Source organism: Stenella coeruleoalba (genome assembly GCF_951394435.1).
Source record: "Stenella coeruleoalba genome assembly, chromosome: 2".
NCBI classification, from domain to species: Eukaryota; Metazoa; Chordata; class Mammalia; order Artiodactyla; family Delphinidae; genus Stenella; species Stenella coeruleoalba.
Window position 1 is genome coordinate 134,149,699 of NC_137147.1, and position 18,290 is coordinate 134,167,988.

The 18,290-nt window shown below is 46.2% G+C and overlaps 1 protein-coding gene across 4 annotated transcripts in view; it reads right to left on the reverse strand.

The window, feature by feature from the left end:
* PML (PML nuclear body scaffold) overlaps positions 1-18,290 on the reverse strand; it is a 42,266-nt gene that overhangs the window by 13,029 nt on the left and 10,947 nt on the right. For all 4 annotated transcript variants that reach the window (XM_079914558.1, XM_079914560.1, XM_079914557.1 and 1 more), the window contains exons 3-5: positions 8,158-8,738; positions 6,561-6,631; positions 99-218 (exon numbers count right to left, since the gene is read on the reverse strand). In XM_079914558.1, the coding sequence (XP_079770684.1) occupies positions 99-218; positions 6,561-6,631; positions 8,158-8,738 (772 nt within the window). The remainder of the gene's footprint in view (positions 1-98; positions 219-6,560; positions 6,632-8,157; positions 8,739-18,290) is intronic.

Genomic DNA, 18,290 nt, shown 5'->3' on the forward strand with positions numbered 1-18,290 from the left:
GCCTATTGAGGTCTGGAGTCTCACTTCAGCTCCACCTCTTACCGCCTAGGAGGATCTGGGCCCTCGGGAGGGGAGGGGAGGGCGGGGGAGAACCTTACCTCTCTGCAGGAGGGGTCTTTGATGGAGTAGGCGTACACTGGCACAGGGTGTGCCCCTGGCACCGGCTGTACCACAGTCAATCCTGGGGCCTGCACCTGGGCCCTCTGCGCCTCCTCTGGCTGCAAAGTCAGGAAATGAGGGTAGTCAGAAACGACCAGGCAGCAGGACAAGGGCCAGGTCCCCAGGCCTGGGGTCAGCCCAGTCCCCAAGGCCTCACCCAGAAACAGGTGCAGGCTGCCCAGTCCAAAGCCCAGAGCCTACTGGGGACCAGAAATCCTCCCCACAGCCTCCATGACTTCACTCCCTTGTGACCCTGAGGTGCTGGCATCCAGGGACCACTTCAATGCCTGTGCATCCTAACGGGGCTGAAAGATGACCTCAGGGATCACACTGCCCAACAATTCAAGGCTCGTGTGACAACAGGCCCAGCCTAGACAACTCCAGGGACAAAGTGCTCACTACTAATGGAAGCAGTTCGTCTCCAGCTGCAAAATCATAACAGGGAGGAAATCCTTCCACTGAGCTGACACTGGCCTCCCTGTCACCTGTTCACAATAGCCAAAAGGTGGAAACAACCCAAACGTCCATCAGCTGATGAATGGATAAACAAAATGTGGGACAGCCATTCAGGGGAATATTATCCAGCCATAAAAAGGAATAAAGTTCCGACACACACAACGTGGATGAACCTTAAACACATCAGGCTAAGTGAAAAGCCAGCCACAGAAGAATACATACTGTATGATTCCATTTATGTGAAATATTCAGAGGTGCCAATGCACGGAGACAGCAGATTGGTGGTTGCCAGGGGCTGGGGGAGGGGAAGTGAGGAGTGACTGCTTCATGGGTACTGGGTTTCCTTTTGTGGTAATGAAAGTACTCTGGAACTAGAGGTGGGATGGTTGTACCAGACTGTGTGTACTAAATGTCACTGGATTGTACACTTTAAAATAGTTAAAATGGTGAATTTTCTTATGTGAATTTTACAATAAAATTATCGTTAAAAAAAAGAGGATGGTACTATATTACGATTATTGCCTATCTACAGAGAAGGAAACCAAGGCACAAAGAGGTGAAGTGATTTCCTAAGGTCACATACCTAATAAGGGCCTGGACCAGGGCTTGAATCGTGTTTTTGAAATGCAAGTTCCCTTCCTGCACCGACTGTATCCTTTAACATCCCTCTGCACCATCTTTCTCTACCGTGTGACACTGAAGAATAAGCCGGACCTTTTGCTGAAACCAAGTGGGTGACGTGGGGAGTGTCCCTCCGAAAGGGGAGGCCCAGCCTCCGGGGCTCAATCCAGGGGCCCTGGCCTGCCACTCCTGCCTGCAATCCTGACCCCTTGGCACCTCACAGGCCCTGTGCGCTCAGCGGATGACCACCCATCAGGAGCCTGCGGTCGGCCCACCCAGTGAAGGAAGGGGATTCCCACACAGCTGGAGGGGGCTCTGGGTTGAGCAGAGAAAAGCCAGGCACTGGGCTGTACGAGGATGAGGCCAGGGATGTGCCTTCCTCAGGACAAGCTCTGTCCCTCCCATGTGGTGGGCGACATGGTCAGGCCCACCCTCACGGGGTGAACAGCAGGGATTACCTGGCCGAGCCCAGGCTGGGGAAGGCAGGGAAAGCCCCGCACGACAGGCCATGTGCTGGGGACCGGGACCCTGAGGTGGGGCTCTTCTTGGTATCGAGTGCTTTCATGTGAAATGTGGGCTCCCAAATCATTGGCTATAATGGACTGATTTCCTTCCCTCCTCCTTGTTTCCCGGGTTTCTTTTTCTCAACATCTTTACAGAAGGGGAGGAGAGCCGGATCAGAGAGCGCACCTGTGTGTGGGAAGGGGCGAGGGGATGATCTCCCAGGTCATATTCTCCCAGGCCTCTAGGGAAAGTACACAATCTCCACAGCACTCCCTGTGCCAGTGTTCTGCAAGCTACAGTTGTGACCCACGAGTGGACCATGAAAGCAATGTCATGACTAGCATTTTTTTGTATTACATGGAATAGTACAGAACAGAAAATTAGAGTACCTCCCATGTTTATAAGCGTAATTTGTTTTGCAAAACTTCTGTTTTAGCTACAGGTATGTGCATGTGTATACCCTGTAGGTTAGATGTAAACTATATTTTTTACAGTGGGTGGTGGTCAAAAAAGTTTAAACCACTCTTCACATTCATTAAGACGGCCACTATTAAAAAAAAAGTGTGAATGAGAAACGTAGAGGAGTTGGAACCGCTGTGCACTGTCGGTGGCAACGCAGAATAGGACGCAGCCACTACGGAAAACCGTACGTTGGTTCCTCAAAAATTAAAACCAGAATTAGTATATGATCCAGCAATTCCACTTCTAGGCAAATTTTATGTTGTATGTATTTGATCACCATTAAAAATTAAAGAGTTGAAAAGGTCCTGGTCTGTCCTTCATGTGTGTCTCTGCAAACTGCTGGCATGTAAGAGAACCTCTTTCCACCTGGGCTGTGAACTCCCCCAAGACAGGGCTGGGCTCGTCTCCACCTCCGTCCCATCCTCCCTGACACCCCCTGCAATGTTAATGAAGCAGGGGACACACATGAGGGCTCAGTAAAGAAAAAAAGTCATGATGCCTGATTTATAGTTGTTTTACAGTTTTAAAACAATTTATTTTTTTCTCCATTGTATTGTGACGTCATTGCAAAAAGAGCCTGTGAGAAATAGAGGAGGGAAAATGTCCGAGCCACTGTCCCACCCACGTGCTCCTAGTTAAGCCGGTTGGTGTTTTTCATCCTCTCTGCCTACAGGCACAGGGTGGCGATGAAAGTACACCAGCAGTTTCAAGAGGGATGAGTGTTGGCTCTAGGAGCCCAGTTCCTGCCTCCTAAGGCAGGAATGTGGGTCCAAGTGTTGCCTTTCTTCTGGCACAACCAGACCATGCCTGCCACCCTCAAGCGGCCACACCTGTCCTTTGCACGCGTGGTATGTGACCCACTTCCATTCCCCAGCTCTATCCACCCTCACCCCCAAGCCTATTACCAAAGTGAAAGCAAGAGACTTTTCAGGAAGAGGATTCTTCTGAGGCTCCAAGTTCAAACTGCTCAGTAGCTGGTAGTGAGAGGTCACAAGACAAGACCTGGCAAAACGCCTAGACCTTATTCACACAAGAGTACGGGCTCTCTTGCTGTTCATTAACCAGCGACTGGCACCTGGAAGACAGTGCACTCTGTGGACCCAGGGCACTTTCAACTATCATTCACATGATTTCTTTGGGGACATTTTTCATTCTAGCACTGTTTGTAATGCCAAAACAACCTAAATAGCCAAGGAGTCAGCTAAAAATAAACCATGCTACATCCACCAGTGGACCCCTGTGCAGATGCAAAAAGGCATCAGGAAGCTCCCTGTCTACTGATAAGGTAAGAATTCCCCAATACTGGGGCTTCCCTGGTGACACAGTAGTTAAGAATCCGCCTGCCAATGCAGGGGACACGGGTTTGAGCCCTGGTTCGGGAAGATCCCACATGCCGTGGAGCAACTAAGCCCGTGCGCCACAACTACTGAAGTCCGCGCCCTAGAGCCCGTGCTCCGCAACAAGAGAAGCCACTGCAATGAGAAGCCCGTGCACTGCCACGAAGAGTAGCCCCCACTCGCCGCAACCAGAGAAAAGCCCACACGCAGCAATGAAGACCCAACCCAGCCAAAAAAATAAAATAAAATAAAATAAATTTAAAAAAAATAGAATTCCCAAATACTATTATGCCTAGGGCACAATACTATGTATATGTGGTAGTGTGCCACTTTTGTACAAAAAAAAAAAAAAGGAAAGCAAATATATATAGTCATATTTGCTTGTAATTACATAAAGTAATTTTGAAAGGATATGTAAAAATTAATAAAGATAGGAATATGGGTATAAGAACTGGACAGACAGGGGACAAGGTGGGAGAGAGACGTTATTACTTTTAGGTTTTTGTTTCTGACCATGTGATTGTATTGCTTATCCAAAAAATGGGCGAACTGAAACTTGAACCATCTGTGCCTCTCTGAGGCTGAGAATGGGAGAGTTTCAGAAAATAAGGAGTGAAGTATGCCTGCAAGTAAAGAATTGAGTGTGTGTACAAAGCTTATTTTCTTTTATCTGGGTAAAAACTAAAACACATTTCTTAGGGCTTCCCTGGTGGCGCAGTGGTTGAGAGTCCGCCTGCCGATGCAGGGGACATGGGTTCGTGCCCCGGTCCAGGAAGATCCCACATGCCGCGGAGCGGCTGGGTCTGTGAGCCATGGCCACTGAGCCTGCGCGTCCGGAGCCTGTGCTCCGCAACGGGAGAGGCCACAACAGTGAGAGGCCCGCGTACCACAAAAAAAAAAAAAAAGAACACATTCCTTGGAACAGAGCTGTTGCTGCCTGTTCTGCAGAGAAACTTTTCTTTTTGAGGGCTGTGGTGAATGGAGGAACATACATAATAAAACTCACAAAATATTTTAAAAATATATAAAACAAAATGAAGTTGCTGGTCAGTCTTAGTGTTTTACAGTATTTGGGAAAACAACTGTTACAGTTTTATTGCTCTGAGTAACTGACAAAGCAGAAACTATCCAGTTTTTGTAGCAAAGGCGTCGCACGCAAACAAACAAGATGAATGAAAAAGTCAAATGGTTTGCCTCATTCTCCAAGAGCCACAACTCACGCTGAACCGTGAAAGTGGTTTACCACTATCCTAGGTGATCTTTTTTTCCCTCTTCTGGTTTATTTTTTGGTTTGTTTTATTTATAGTCTGATTTAAAACAATCAGATTCAAGTTGGTTAATTTTAGTTATGTAACAACCTGACATGATGGAGGAAAACAACCTTTACAGGGATTGTGTCTATGGTTTGATTCACTTAGAAATTTTATTTTCTTATAACTTAAGCGCAATAAAATGTGTTTTTTTCATGTTAAAAAAATGGGCTCAAATGTCCTTTTTTAACTTTTTTTTTTTGGCTGTATCATGTGGCTTGCGGGATGCTGAACCCAGGTCACGGCAGTGAAAGCCTGGAATCCTAACCACTAGATCACCAGAGAACTCCCCTGGTGTTTTTTGGTTTTATTTATTTTTTTAATGGTTTTTGTTTTATTTTATTTATTTATTTTTATCGTTTTTTTTTTAATGCACCATCTTATTTTATTTTTATTTATTTATTTTTTTAGGGTGTGCTGTGAGGCACATGCAATCTTAGTCCCCCAACCAGGGATCGAACTTGCACCCCCCCCCCCCCCCCCCCCCCCCCCCGTAGTGGAAGTGTGGAGTCTTTACCACTGGACCACCAGGGAGGTTCCCCCCTGGTGTTTTTTACTTTTGTATATGGGTATATGGGAATGCAGTACCCAAGGCAGTTAGGAAGTGGCTTCAAGTCCTGCCCCTAGCTTCCTGTGTGGCCTCAGGTTAAGTCACACCCTCTCTGGGAGGCTTAGCTTCATCCTCTGTACAAGAGAAGGTCAGAATCCAAGATATCTCCTAGCTTTGAAACTCTCAGATCCTAAGTTCTGCCTCCTAACAGGAAGCCTCTCCTGATTGCCTCAGCGTACAGCAACCTCTCTCTCCTATAGGCCATGCCATGGCAAAGCTAGAAAGGCTGAACACCCTCACCCTAAGACTTGCTCTCCATGGAGGACCAGTCAGTCCTGGGCCCAGATCCTCAACAGGTACGTACACCTGCATGACCAGGATGGGGAGCAGACCAGATGCCCGGTCCAAGAAGAAACTGAAGAAGCTTATCCTGGCAGAGAGGAGCCACGCATGCAAGCACCCAAGAGGACAGGCTAAAGGGATGCCGCTGCATTTCCACCCAGGGACGCACTCTAAGAGCAGTCCAGCGATGGGAGTGGCTGCCTCAAGAATGAGTGAGCTTCCTGTCCCTGGAGGGTGTGCATGATAGCTGGACAGCCACAGGTCAGGGGTGCTGCAGAGGTAATGCCAACATTAGAGGGAGTGTGGGCACTTCCAAACCCTGAAAACTATGGTCCTTGGAACTATGCTGGCCCTGAAATCACACCGATAGAACCCAGGCTGCTGTGATCACTGTCGGACTCCTGGCCCCATTCTCCATTTGTCTCCAAGATCCATGTGTTGGGGGAGACAAGGGGAAGGTCCACATACCTGGGGTGGGGCACACGGAGGGGAGGGTCATCTGCCGCATCTATCAAGGGCCTGCCTACCAGCGACCACCGCCTTTATCTCCTGTCCATCCCTGGGCCTAACCCCTCCTGAACCCATCAAGAGCTACTTTGGCATTTAGGAGCCCAGAGCCAGCCAGCCAGCCCTTTGTTCCCTCCCACTGAAGGCTCCAGTCCAGGTCCTTGCTGTCCCTCTCTCAGGTGCTCTCTCTCCTCTACTGCCTGCAGACACAGGGAGAGCAAGACTCAGTTTCCTTCCTTACACAGGGGAACTCCCAACCCACCTGACCGGCAGGACATACCACATCCCCTTCAGACCTCAAGCCCATCTCACCGGGTCAACGTCAAAAGTGTCTCTGGGAGTGCGGGCAGCTTCTGGGCTGGCTCTCCTGTTAACAGCTGCATCTGGAGAACACAGAGAAGGTCACAGGCAGGTCAGAGACATCCCTGGTGAGAAGCATCCTGTCTCAGGACAGTGACAAAGGAAACATTCCCGTTGCTTTTCCTGGAGACCCATTCTCCAGGGCCTCTGGCAGCACTGGGGAAGCTCCATGGAGGGGCTGTAATTGGAAAGAAAGCTCCCTGACTATAATGGGCATGAACTCAGCCAGAAGGAAGAGAAAGGTAGCACTAGAGAGTGCTTGCCTTTGGCTCCAAACCCCAAGCACAGCTCTCTCCATCTTGGGGCTACCACCAAGGCAAAGCATGGACAATCCTAACACCGTTTACTGCTCGCTGATTTCTCTGCATAGTGAGAACTCCGTGATACTCTTCTGACCTGCACCCTGTTTTTATTAAATCTAAATCTCTCATGCTTCAGAATAAAATAACTCCTTTCTCTGCCACTTCCCGGTTACAACACCCAAGGCAAGCTGTTTAAACTCTATGCAGGTCATTTCCTGTACATGGGTAACAGTCACCACCTAGGTGGAGAAGGCTAAGTCCATGCTCACTCTAGTACTGCACTGTTATAAGCCCACGTCCACTATCTCCAAGGGCAGGAGTGAGCAAGGTCTCCATCACTGGCACCTACCTGAGAACTCTCAGATTCTGTAGCCTCCCTCCCCTTACCCAGTAAGGGCATCCTCACACCAGCTGACCAGACCTCAGAGTCCAGCCTAGAGATTTTGCCAAAGAGCCATTAAAGCCTCCCCACCCTGGAGACCCTCTAGTGTACCCCCTGTGTCTCTTGGAACCCCCCTGATATCTCCAGCTCCTATAAAGGTGCTGCAACTCCTGGATTTGTATTGCAGAGCCAAGCACTGTCTCATTCCTCAGCTATGTCATGGGCCCCACCCAACCTTGTCTCCCAGTTGGACTGGACAACTCCAGGTCAGGAACTGGTGTGCTGTCTCCATACTTCCCAAGTGCCCAGTACAAGGCAGGGCCCATAAAGGTTGGCAGCTGGTCCAGATGGCGGGCCATCCCAGGGGAAAAAGGTCTCCTCCATGGAGCCCTAGCATGGTTCTGGGTAAGCACCCAACCACAGGGGACAGGGGGAGTGGTTTTCAGCTCCTCTGCCCATACCTCATGTTCAAGTTAACTTCTCTGTTGCTGGACACAGGTGGCTTAAGAGAACCTCCTAAAGTGGTTGGTCCCTCTGGGGCTAAAATGATACAGGGTCTGGTTCTCAGCTTTGCCGTTTCTTAACTTCCTCTAGGGTCACAAGATCGCAGCTAATCCACAGGACCTTGTTAATCAGTCAAACGTGACCCCTCTGGGTGGCTTCAGCCTCCTGTCAGTGCCTCCTCTCCCCCAGATTTATCCTGCACCCTGTAACCTATGATGTGATCAAACCCAAGAGACAATAAAAACCCCAGTTTCCTTTTCTGTCATACGGAACTGATCTTCTCTACCCCGCCTTTCCCAAGGGACAGTGGCAAGGCCCAAGCCCTTAAACGATAAACAGGCCAGCCATGAGGGTGGCTTACCTGTGCCCTGGGTGATACGAGAGACGAGATCCTGCAGGCGCACCTTGAGTTCGTCGAAGCTGTCCGTGCGCACAGCAGCTCGCAGGCTCTGGGGCTCCTCCTGGCGCAGCTGGTGGAGTGCCTCACGCAGGAAGCCGTGCATGTCCAGCATCTCCTGGTCGGAAGCATAGAGCTTCATCCTCTGCACAAGCATGCTGCCCGTACGGATGCGCTGCAGCACAGCATCCAGGCGGCCCAGTTGGCCTGCTATCTCTTCGTAATTGCGCTGGTACCCTGCATTCAACTCCTCCAGCAGTTGACGCTCCTGATCTAGCACGTGCTCCACCACCTGACGCACGCCCGCGCGGATCTGCTCCTCGATGTCCGCGCGCACGCGGCCCAGCTGGTTGACGGCCGAGGTCATTTGCGCCTGCGCCGCGCCAAAGGCGCGGTCCTGCTCCTGCAGGTCCTGGGTCATGACGTCCAGCTCCTCCTGCCGCTGCTGGATCTCCGTCCTGATGTCGCACTTGAGCTCGCTGTGGCCCCTATCCAGGAGCGCGCACGAGCAGCACAGCGGCTTGGAGCAGCCTCGGCAGTAGATGCTGCGGACACATAGGGCTGGCCTGATTTAGGGCTCGCCTGCTTTTTTTCTCTTTATATTTGTTATTAAATTCCCCTTCAAAAATTACAAAACTTTGAATCATGGTATGTTCCTACGTTCGTGCTTTTCTCAATTCAGCGTTTGTGGTTATGGTATCCAAACTACCAATAAAACGTATTAGAACATCAGAAGTTACTAAAGTAATAATAGCTAGCCTCCACCCGTGAAACAATGCAAAGACGCACAACAAGAAAGTTAATCATCTCTTCCCAGCCTTTCCGAATTTCCTTTCCCCACCTCGGAGGCAACCAGGTGAGCACCCTGGGTGCATCCTTCACACCTCTCTCTATTCAAACAGCTTTACATAGATATGCAGATTATGCTGCTGCTAGCAGAATTCTAAGGACTTGATACATTTCATTCCACTTAATCCTCCGTTGAGTTTCTTAAGGGAGAATTACTATTATCCTCATTTCACAGATAAAGAAACCAAGACATTCAGAGTTTAAATAATTGGCTCAAATATCTACAACACTTTTGGGCAGGTTGATGTTCTTAAAAAAAAAATAAGAACATGCTAAACCTTTGCAACTTCCTCCTTTAATTGAACTTTTGTTCAGGACACTCCTCTAGGTCTACAAGTATGGATCTGATGTATTCTCGTCAATAGCTTCTTTACAGTTCCAGATGGAACTGTAAACTGTAAACTGATTCATTCATCCTGTTAATGGACATTCCAGTGATTTCCTGTTTGTGCATTTTTCCCCAATATGCACAATGCTTTCTGTAGCCTAATGCATGCATCCTTTTGTTTCTATGAAATACATTACAAAATAATAGGATTGCTAGATCAAAGAGTATGTATATTTTTATCTATTTAATATATTTTAGCCAGCAGACACTTCCATAGCATTTACTATGTGTCAGACCCTATTATGAGCATTTGACAAATATCAACTCATTTAATCCTAACAATCCTATGGAGTGGGGATTATTATTATCCCTATTTTAAGGATGGGGAAACTGAGCAAGAGGTACAATAACTTGTCCAAGGTCACACAATTAGTAAGCGGTAGAGTCTAGGTGCAAATTGTAGTAGGCAGAATAATGGCCCCCATCCAAGTACTAATTCCTGGAACCTGAATATGGTACCTTACATGGCAAAAGAGACTTGACAGGTGTGATTACATTAAGGATCTTGAGATGGGGAGATTACCCTGGATTATCTGGGTGGACCCAATGTAAGCACAAGAGTCCTCATAAAGGAAAGAGGCAGGAGGCAGGAGAGTGAGAGAAGGGAGAGGTGATGATGGAAGTAGAGGTCACAGTGACACTATCCTGCTGGCTTTGAAGACGGAAGGGGATCATGAAATACAGAACGCAGGCAGCCTCTAGAAGCTGGAAAAGGCAAGACAATGGATTCTCCTCAAGAGCCTCCAGAAGGAACACAGCCCTACTGACGTCTTGATTTTAGCTCAATGAGACCCATTTCAGACTTCTGACCTGCAGAGGTACAAAACGATATATCTCTAATGGTTTAGGTCCCTAAATTGGTGGTAAATGTTACAGCAGCAACAGGAAACTAATATAAAAACCCAAGCAGCCTGGCTCAGAGTCCATACTCTGAAACACTGCAGTGCTGCTTCTTCAAATATTACCAGGAAAAATATTAGTTACTTCCTTAGAAATACTGCTGTAATTTACTCTCACCAGGAATGAAAATAATAAGTTAGCCCACCTGAGGCCAGGAGAAAGGATTTTAGCTGGGGCCACTTTGGCTTGAATTACTGAGATCAACTTGTCCCAGAGAGCCTGCTGGCCGACCCAATTCTAAAATCTTGAAACCAGGTACTAGTCCCTCAGCTTTGCCAGCTCTCAACCTTCCCAAGTCACCCAAGGTGGTAAGGTCCCAGGGCTCGACCCTCCTGCTCAAACACAGGAGACTTATGCCACGCTAGCAAAGCTTTTCTGGAGACAGAAAAGTGTGTGGAAAGTGGGATGGGGGTTGCCACTGGGTCATGAGCCTGGAGCTCCTCCAGCCTCAGGAAATCAGATCTAAGTAACAGAGACCCACATCACCCAGAGGCAGGACCAGTGGCTGTGGTAAGTGGCAGGTGGAGCACAGAAAAAAGCCGGGCAGATGTGGATCTGACCTCAGCTCTGTGCCCTTCCTTGGCAGGTCATTTAACCTCTCTGCACCTCAGTTTTCTTACCTGTAAAATAGGGATAATTCCTACCTTATATGGGAGTGCTGGAGAGGCTCAAATGAGGTAAGCCCTACATGAATGTTTTTTTAAAAGACTATGATTATAATTGCCTGACATATTAGTGGTCCCTAATTAGACACTACTGAGAAATGTTAAGCAATTATGAAAGGAATGAATAACTCTACAGAGGGCAATATGGCAGTATTCATCAAAATTACAAATGTATTTATCCTTTGACCCAGCACTCTCCCTTCTAGATATCTTTTCTGCAGCTCTATCTCCATACATAAAAAATAACATTTGTACAACGTAACACAGTCCATAATAGCAAAGAATAGAAACAACCTAAGTGCCCATCACTAGGCAATGACTTACATAAATTACAATGCACCTGTACAACGGAGTACTATGCAGCTGAAAAAAACTGAGAAAGTTCATTATATGGAAAAATCTCCCTGGCAAAATAAGGATGATAATAGGAGTATTAGGAGGATTCGATGAGTTAATATATATAAAAGGTTAGAACAGTGACTACCATAGAATGTGTTCAATTATGACAATGTATATTTTAAGTAAAAAAATCAAGGCGTAGAAGTGTATTATAAGGGACCTCTCCTGGTGGCGCAGTGGTTAAGAATCTGCCTGCCAAAACAGGGGACACGGGTTCGATCCCTGGGCCGGGAAGATCCCACATGCCGTGGAGCAACTAAGCCTGGGCACCACAACTACTGAGCCTGCGTGCCACAACTACTAAAGCCGGTGCGCCCTAGAGCCCACACACCACAACTACTGAAGCCTGTGTGCCTAGAGCCCATTCCCCGCAACAAGAGAAGCCACCGCAATGAGATGCCCGCGCACCACAATGAAGAGTAGCCCCCGCTCGCTGCAACTAGAGAAAGCCTGCGTGCAGCAACAAAGACCCAATGCAGCCAAAAATAACACAAAAGTGCATTATAGGATGCTGCTTTTTGTGTAAGAATGGAAAAAAAATAAGAATATATTCATATTTGATTGCATCTGAATAAAGAAACCTTGAAAGGATACAAATTAATAAAAGTATTTACAGGATGGGGCAGGGAAGAGGTGGAGTGAGGCATTTCACTGTATGCCTTTTAGGTTGCTCTCATGTTTGAACCTTGTGAATGTATTGATATTACCTATGTTTTTAATTAAAGAACAGAATTCTAATAGATGTGGGCAATTAGATAGGCTATAGAAATAAAGGGAGAACTAGAACCAGTTGTCATTTTCCTAGCTTTGGATCCATGGGAGAGGGGCTGAGACCGAGGTGAGTGACCTTTCCTTAGAAAGAGTGTTCCAGGCCTGGGAAGGGGACCCCTAGGGTGGCCTGGAGGGAGAGCAAGACTTGCTGGGGGGACCACAGTCTCTGCTGGGTCCTCTTCTTAAGCCCCTTCTGCCCCAAATGGGGTCTCCCCAGGGAAACCAGCCACCCCTGCCCCTCTGGATGGAAGGAGACAATTGGCTTCAGGTCTCTATTGAGGGGCCTGCATCAGACGCCCTGGGGTCCAAAGCCCCCAACTTTCTGATAAGACTGAGATGCAAACCCTGAATCAGAATGACCCATTGTGGGCCTGCCACCCAAGACCAAGGATGACCTCCTTGGCCTATGGTTCCTTCACCCTCATTCAAAGGACACTTACTGAGCACCCACTGTGTGCTTGGCACTTTTGGGGGAGACAGAGGTGAGGTGGGCACCTACCCACAAGGAGCTCCATGACAAGGACCCAGACTTAACACAGACAGAGAGATGTAGCTCTGGAAAGCAAAAGGGCACTTATTTGCTTCTGGAACACTCGAAAGAATGAACTAAAACACCACAGAATCAACAAGAAGTTGCTCAGCAAAGTGGCTGGATTATACCAGAATTAAGAGAAGAAAACAGCTTAATTCTATTCCAGCAAAGCAAATGAAAAGACATATGGAAAAATTTTCCATGTTCTCATTCACAACAGCAATTTTAAAAATGCTAAAAAAAAAATACCTAGACATAATCCTAGCAAGAAATACATAGAACTTATATGGAGTAAATGACAAAAACCCACTAAGAGAGAAAGTCTAAAAACAGAAAATTGTATCAAGGTCCTGACTGGAGAGACTAAATAGTATAATATTAATTTTCCTCACGTTAATATAAAGGTTTAAAGCAATTTGAGCCCAATTAAGAATGAGATTTTAAAACTTAACCAACTGATTCTAAATTTCACATGATGAAAAAAAAGAAAAAAAGAAAACAGAATAAATTTCACATGAAGGAGTAAACGGATCAAATAGCTAAGAAATTGTTTGAAAAATCAGTGTAAGGAAGGGGATTTTCTCTGCCACTGACAACATTATAGAACTACCATTATTAAAACTGTATATACTAGTCTAATAGTCAAGAGAACAATCAGCACAACAGACCAGATAGTCCTGAAAGAGGCCCTGGCACCTATCAGAATGTAATATTTTATTTAATAAAGAAATGTCCAAACTAATGGACATTAAAGGATTTTCAACAATTATATCATGAAAACTGGCTACAGGGGGGGAAATAAGTCAAGTTAGAGCTTTGCTTCATACACTACACCAAGATATATTTTTTGTTTTGTTTTGTTTTTTGGTTTTTTTTGCGGTACGCGGGCCTCTCACTGTTGCGGCCTCTCCCGTTGCGGAGCACAGGCTCTGGACGTGCAGGCTCAGCGGCCATGGCTCACGGGCCCAGCCGCTCCGCGGCATGTGGGATCTTCCCGGATCGGGGCACGAACCCGTGTCCCCTGCATCGGCAGGCGGACTCTCAGCCACTGTGCCACCAGGGAAGCCCCACCAAGATATATTTTTGATGAATCAGAGTTAAATATGAAAAATAACACCATAGAGATATAATAGTTACTATTTACTCTCATGACAGTAAAGACCTTACAACCACTGAAGACGTGGAAGAAATCATACTATTAACAGATGCAGCTGCCTGAAAATTCAAAACTATTTTTTGGAAAGACGTTCATGACCTCCTATTATAAGAAAAGCACACTTTGTAACACTAAGTGTTGTTCATTCTGTTTTAGATGATTACAGAGACAGCAGGAAGGAAAGGAAAAAGTCTAGACTGATAGTAGTTACCTCTTTCTCTTCCTCCCTCCCCCTTTTTACTTATTGAGATTTTCCAAAAGTTTCCGTAATCAATTCTAAACAAATGAGTTTGGACTTTAAACAGGAGGCAATGGGGAATGGTAAACGAACATCCCCTCTAGGATTTACAACAAGCTCTTTCTCTTCTGCCTTGTGATATATTGTTTCGTTTATCCCTTTATGACTGTTCAGCGAATTGACTGCATGATTAATATTTTAATAGAAGCCCCAACATGTTTCCTGGGTTCTCAGTCTTCCCATCCAAAAGCTGCCTGTGTCTAAACCACCACCCCAGAGGCCACGTGACAACAGACAGGATATGGGTTCTGGAGGCAGCCCGACCTAGGCCTGAATCTGAGCTCTTCCACAATTCCTAGCTATGAGGCCTTGGGTAAATTACTTTCTCTCTCTGAGTCTTAATTTCCCCATCTATACAATGGGCCTAAGGATGCTCTCTCATAGACTGTTACAAAGACAAGGGGCTGGTGTATGTGAAGTGACCAGCACAGTGCCAGATACACATCGGACATTCTGGAGCTGTGAAAGAGGGGGCATTAACCACATATGTACACGTGGCAGGGGAGAGCCCTGCTGCTGGTGGGTGAGCCTCTCAACCTCAGGCAGTAAGGAAACATCACCACTGAGTGCGGTCTCTGGGCTGTTCCCTTCCCAGTAGGGACATGCCGCCCTAGACCAGCCACACTTCCCAGTAGGACCAGAGCAGCATGGTACTTCTGCTGTACTAGGAAACAGGGTAACTCAGAATGCAGGAAGCAGAAATCCTATGAAAACAGGACTAGTGGAGGAGAGATGGCCCCAGAGCAAAACTCCAGGGCAGGGCCTGGCTTGCCTGAATGGTGACGGAAAAACTCTCCACTTCACTGCCCCCATCTCAACAAGGGTTGATGGGAGCTCTCACTTTGGTGGAGTATGGAAAGGAGTAGCCTCCTTTGGAAATTCAAATAATTAGCTAGAGGGTAATTAAAGGGATCCGTCAGTCATTTACACAGTAGTATGGATGCATTTAATGAGGCTGGTTTCCTGCCATCTCCAGGGTGACACAGTTGAGGAAATAAGATTTCTGAAACCAGGAGAGGAGATGAGTAATTGTAGAGACTGGGATGCTCAAAGAGAGTGAAAGCATTATTCCTGTTGATCTCCCCTCCTCCAACTATTCATTAATTGAGAAGGTGGTAACAGAGATAGGAAAACCTGCCTTCTCAGAGAGGAAGATAACAGAAGTTAAGAGAAGCAGCAAAGAGGGGCTTCCCTGGTGGCGCAGTGGTTAAGAATCCGCCTGCCAATGCAGGGGACACGGGTTCAAGCCCTGGTCCAGGAAGATCCCACACGTCGCGGAGCAACTAAGTCCGTGCGCCACAACTACTGAGCCTGCACTCTAGAGACCACGAGCCACAACTACTGAGCCCATGCGCCACAGCTACTGAAGCCTGCAGACCTAGAGCCTGTGCTCCTCAACAAGAAAAGCCACCACAGTGAGAAGCCCGCACACCACAACGAAGAGTAGCCCCCGCTCGCCACAGCTAAAGCCCATGAGCAGCTAAAGCCCATGAGCAGCAACGAAGACCCAACACAAACAAAAGTAAATAAATAAAATAAATTAAAAAAAAAAAAAGAGAAGCAGCAAAGAAAGAGGAGAGGAGGAAGCCTTGTCTATTTCACACTATGGTCTTATGCTGGTCCCACACCCAAGAAAGAAGAGGAAGTTTTTAGTTTTCCTTCCCCACTCTTTTCTATGTAGGTCTCTGCTTTCAAGACTGGCAAATCCATGGTGGACAGTGTTCTGCTGGGCCATGTCACTCATTCAGTAGGTAGCAGGTGCACTGCTGCATGGGTGCCCTGCCTCTCCTGCCCTCTCTATGGCAGTGAATGGCACTACTGTTCAAAGGTCACTCAAGCCAAAGATCAAGGGGAATTCCAGATTCCTCCCCTCTTCGGCTGCTTCAACAATAACTCATTATTAAGTCTTGTTAAGGTCTACCTTCACTTACTTAAAAAAAATTACTGAGTACCAGCTAGGTACAGGTATGGGGCTAGAATGCAGAGATGATTTAAGGTAGAATTCTGGTTCCTAAATCTGTCACATCAGTTCCCATTGATACTGCCTTTGTTCTTGCCCCAATTATGCCTTATCTCCTTTAGCACTGTCCCCTAATAGGCCTCCTTGCCTCTGGTCTCTCCAATCAACCTTTCCCAGTGCCACCACATAGTATTTCTAAAATGTGATCATCTGGGAATTCCCTGGCGGTCCAGTGGTTAGGACTCCGTGCTTTCACTGCCAAGGGCCCTGGTCTGATCGCTGGTCGGGGAACTGAGATCCTACAAGACGCGTGGAGCAGCCAAAAAAAAAAAAAAAAAAAGTTATCATCACCATACACTGAGGTGACTGCAATGATGCCCCTTGAAAGTACAGTCAGAATAGCATCAAGTGCAAGAAATATCTTAAATAACACATAAGTAATATGTTAATGAAGGAGATTCAATTTTTGAACAAAGTTAGATCACTTGGGCAAATTCACTGAGTTTTATAATAATGCACTATAATTATATAGTATTGGATATTAGTGAACATGAACACAATTTGGATTTACATGCCAGTAAATGTTGCAAGAGGACAAGGCAAAGTTTACATATAGTGATTACTTATTAATCTGATTAGGCTATTTCATTTAAATCCAACCTAATTTCAATAAATAAAACGGCAAAAGAGATGGAAATAGCTGAAACAATCAATTAACTAAAGCCGTGAATAAGAAAAATGCTACTGGATATTAAGATAACATTAACATAATACTGTATTAAATAACATATGGTATAAACAGACAGCTCTTCTATTTAGTTGTATCTATCTCAAAATACCTCCCCAACTCTAACAGCTTTGGCAGAACAAATCCAAACTGTAATACATGCCAAAGCGGGCTTCCCTGGTGGCGCAGTGGCTGAGAATCTGCCTGCCAATTCAGGGGACACGGGTTCGATCCTTGGTCCAGGAAGATCCCACACGTCGTGGAGCAACTAAGCCCACGTGCCACAACTACTGAGCCTGTGCTCTAGAGCCCGTGAGCCACAACTAGTGACCCCGCGTGCCACAACTACTCAAGCCCATGCGCCTAGAGCCCGTGCTCCACAACAAGAGAAGCCACCGCAATGAGAAGCTCCGCACTTAAAGGAAGAGTAGCCCTGGCTCGCCGCCAACTAGAGAAAGCCCGCGCACCGCAACGAAGACCCAACACAGCCAAAAATAAAAAAATTAAATAAATAAATTTATTTTAAAATAAAAAGCCAAAGCAGGCATTTGTTACAAAATTCAATGACTATAAAGTTAATCATTAAATGTTAATAGAATCTGGTGACATAGGAAACAAGTTTGTGTCCTTATGTGACACAAACAATTTTGATATTCTCCAGAAGTACTTTTATTAAAATAACTATAAAATGATTTTATGTAGCTCTTAGAGTATACTGTGGTTCTGATCTTTGTTACTCATTCAATACTCACTAAATATTTAAGTTTCCCCCAAACTGTGGTAATACTCTTAAGATTACTAATAAGAAAAAAAATAAAATCATAAATTAAAAACTGTAATACTCATGGTAATAGAGCAAGAGGAAAATGAGAAGGAAAGGAAGAGGAAGAAAGAGGAGGGGTTATGTAAGAAAATTTCATTGAAATAAACAGAATTTTTAAACTAAAGGAGCAAGCCGGGTTTCAGAGTAATTTGATACCATACGCTCCACACCAAGACAGCTTGGTTAAATTGATACACTTAAGGAATGAAAAATATCTTTACCCATCGAGACAGAAAAAGGAAATAAATTTGGCCTCAGGCCTCTCCTGGTAGACGTTTGATGCTGGAAGATAAGACAGGAAAGTCTACAAAGCTCTAAAGGAAAGACCGTGACCAGGTATATTACACCCAGCCAAAATGTCATGCAAGCGTAACTGACAGACATTCTCAACACCACGCTAGGAATTCAGAACACAGAAGTCCTTCTTGAGAAAAACTAATTGACAGCATCCGTCCAACCAAGAGCTGAATCAAAACAAAGACTCCATGAAAAGTGGTGTTAAAGTGAAAGGACCAGTGCTGTGCATTAGAGCCATTGTGATGTGGAACCAAGACTACAAACACGGGAGTGGACCATCCTGATCTTTCACGGCAAAGACTTCGTTACTGTCTAAAATGCATTCATTTCAT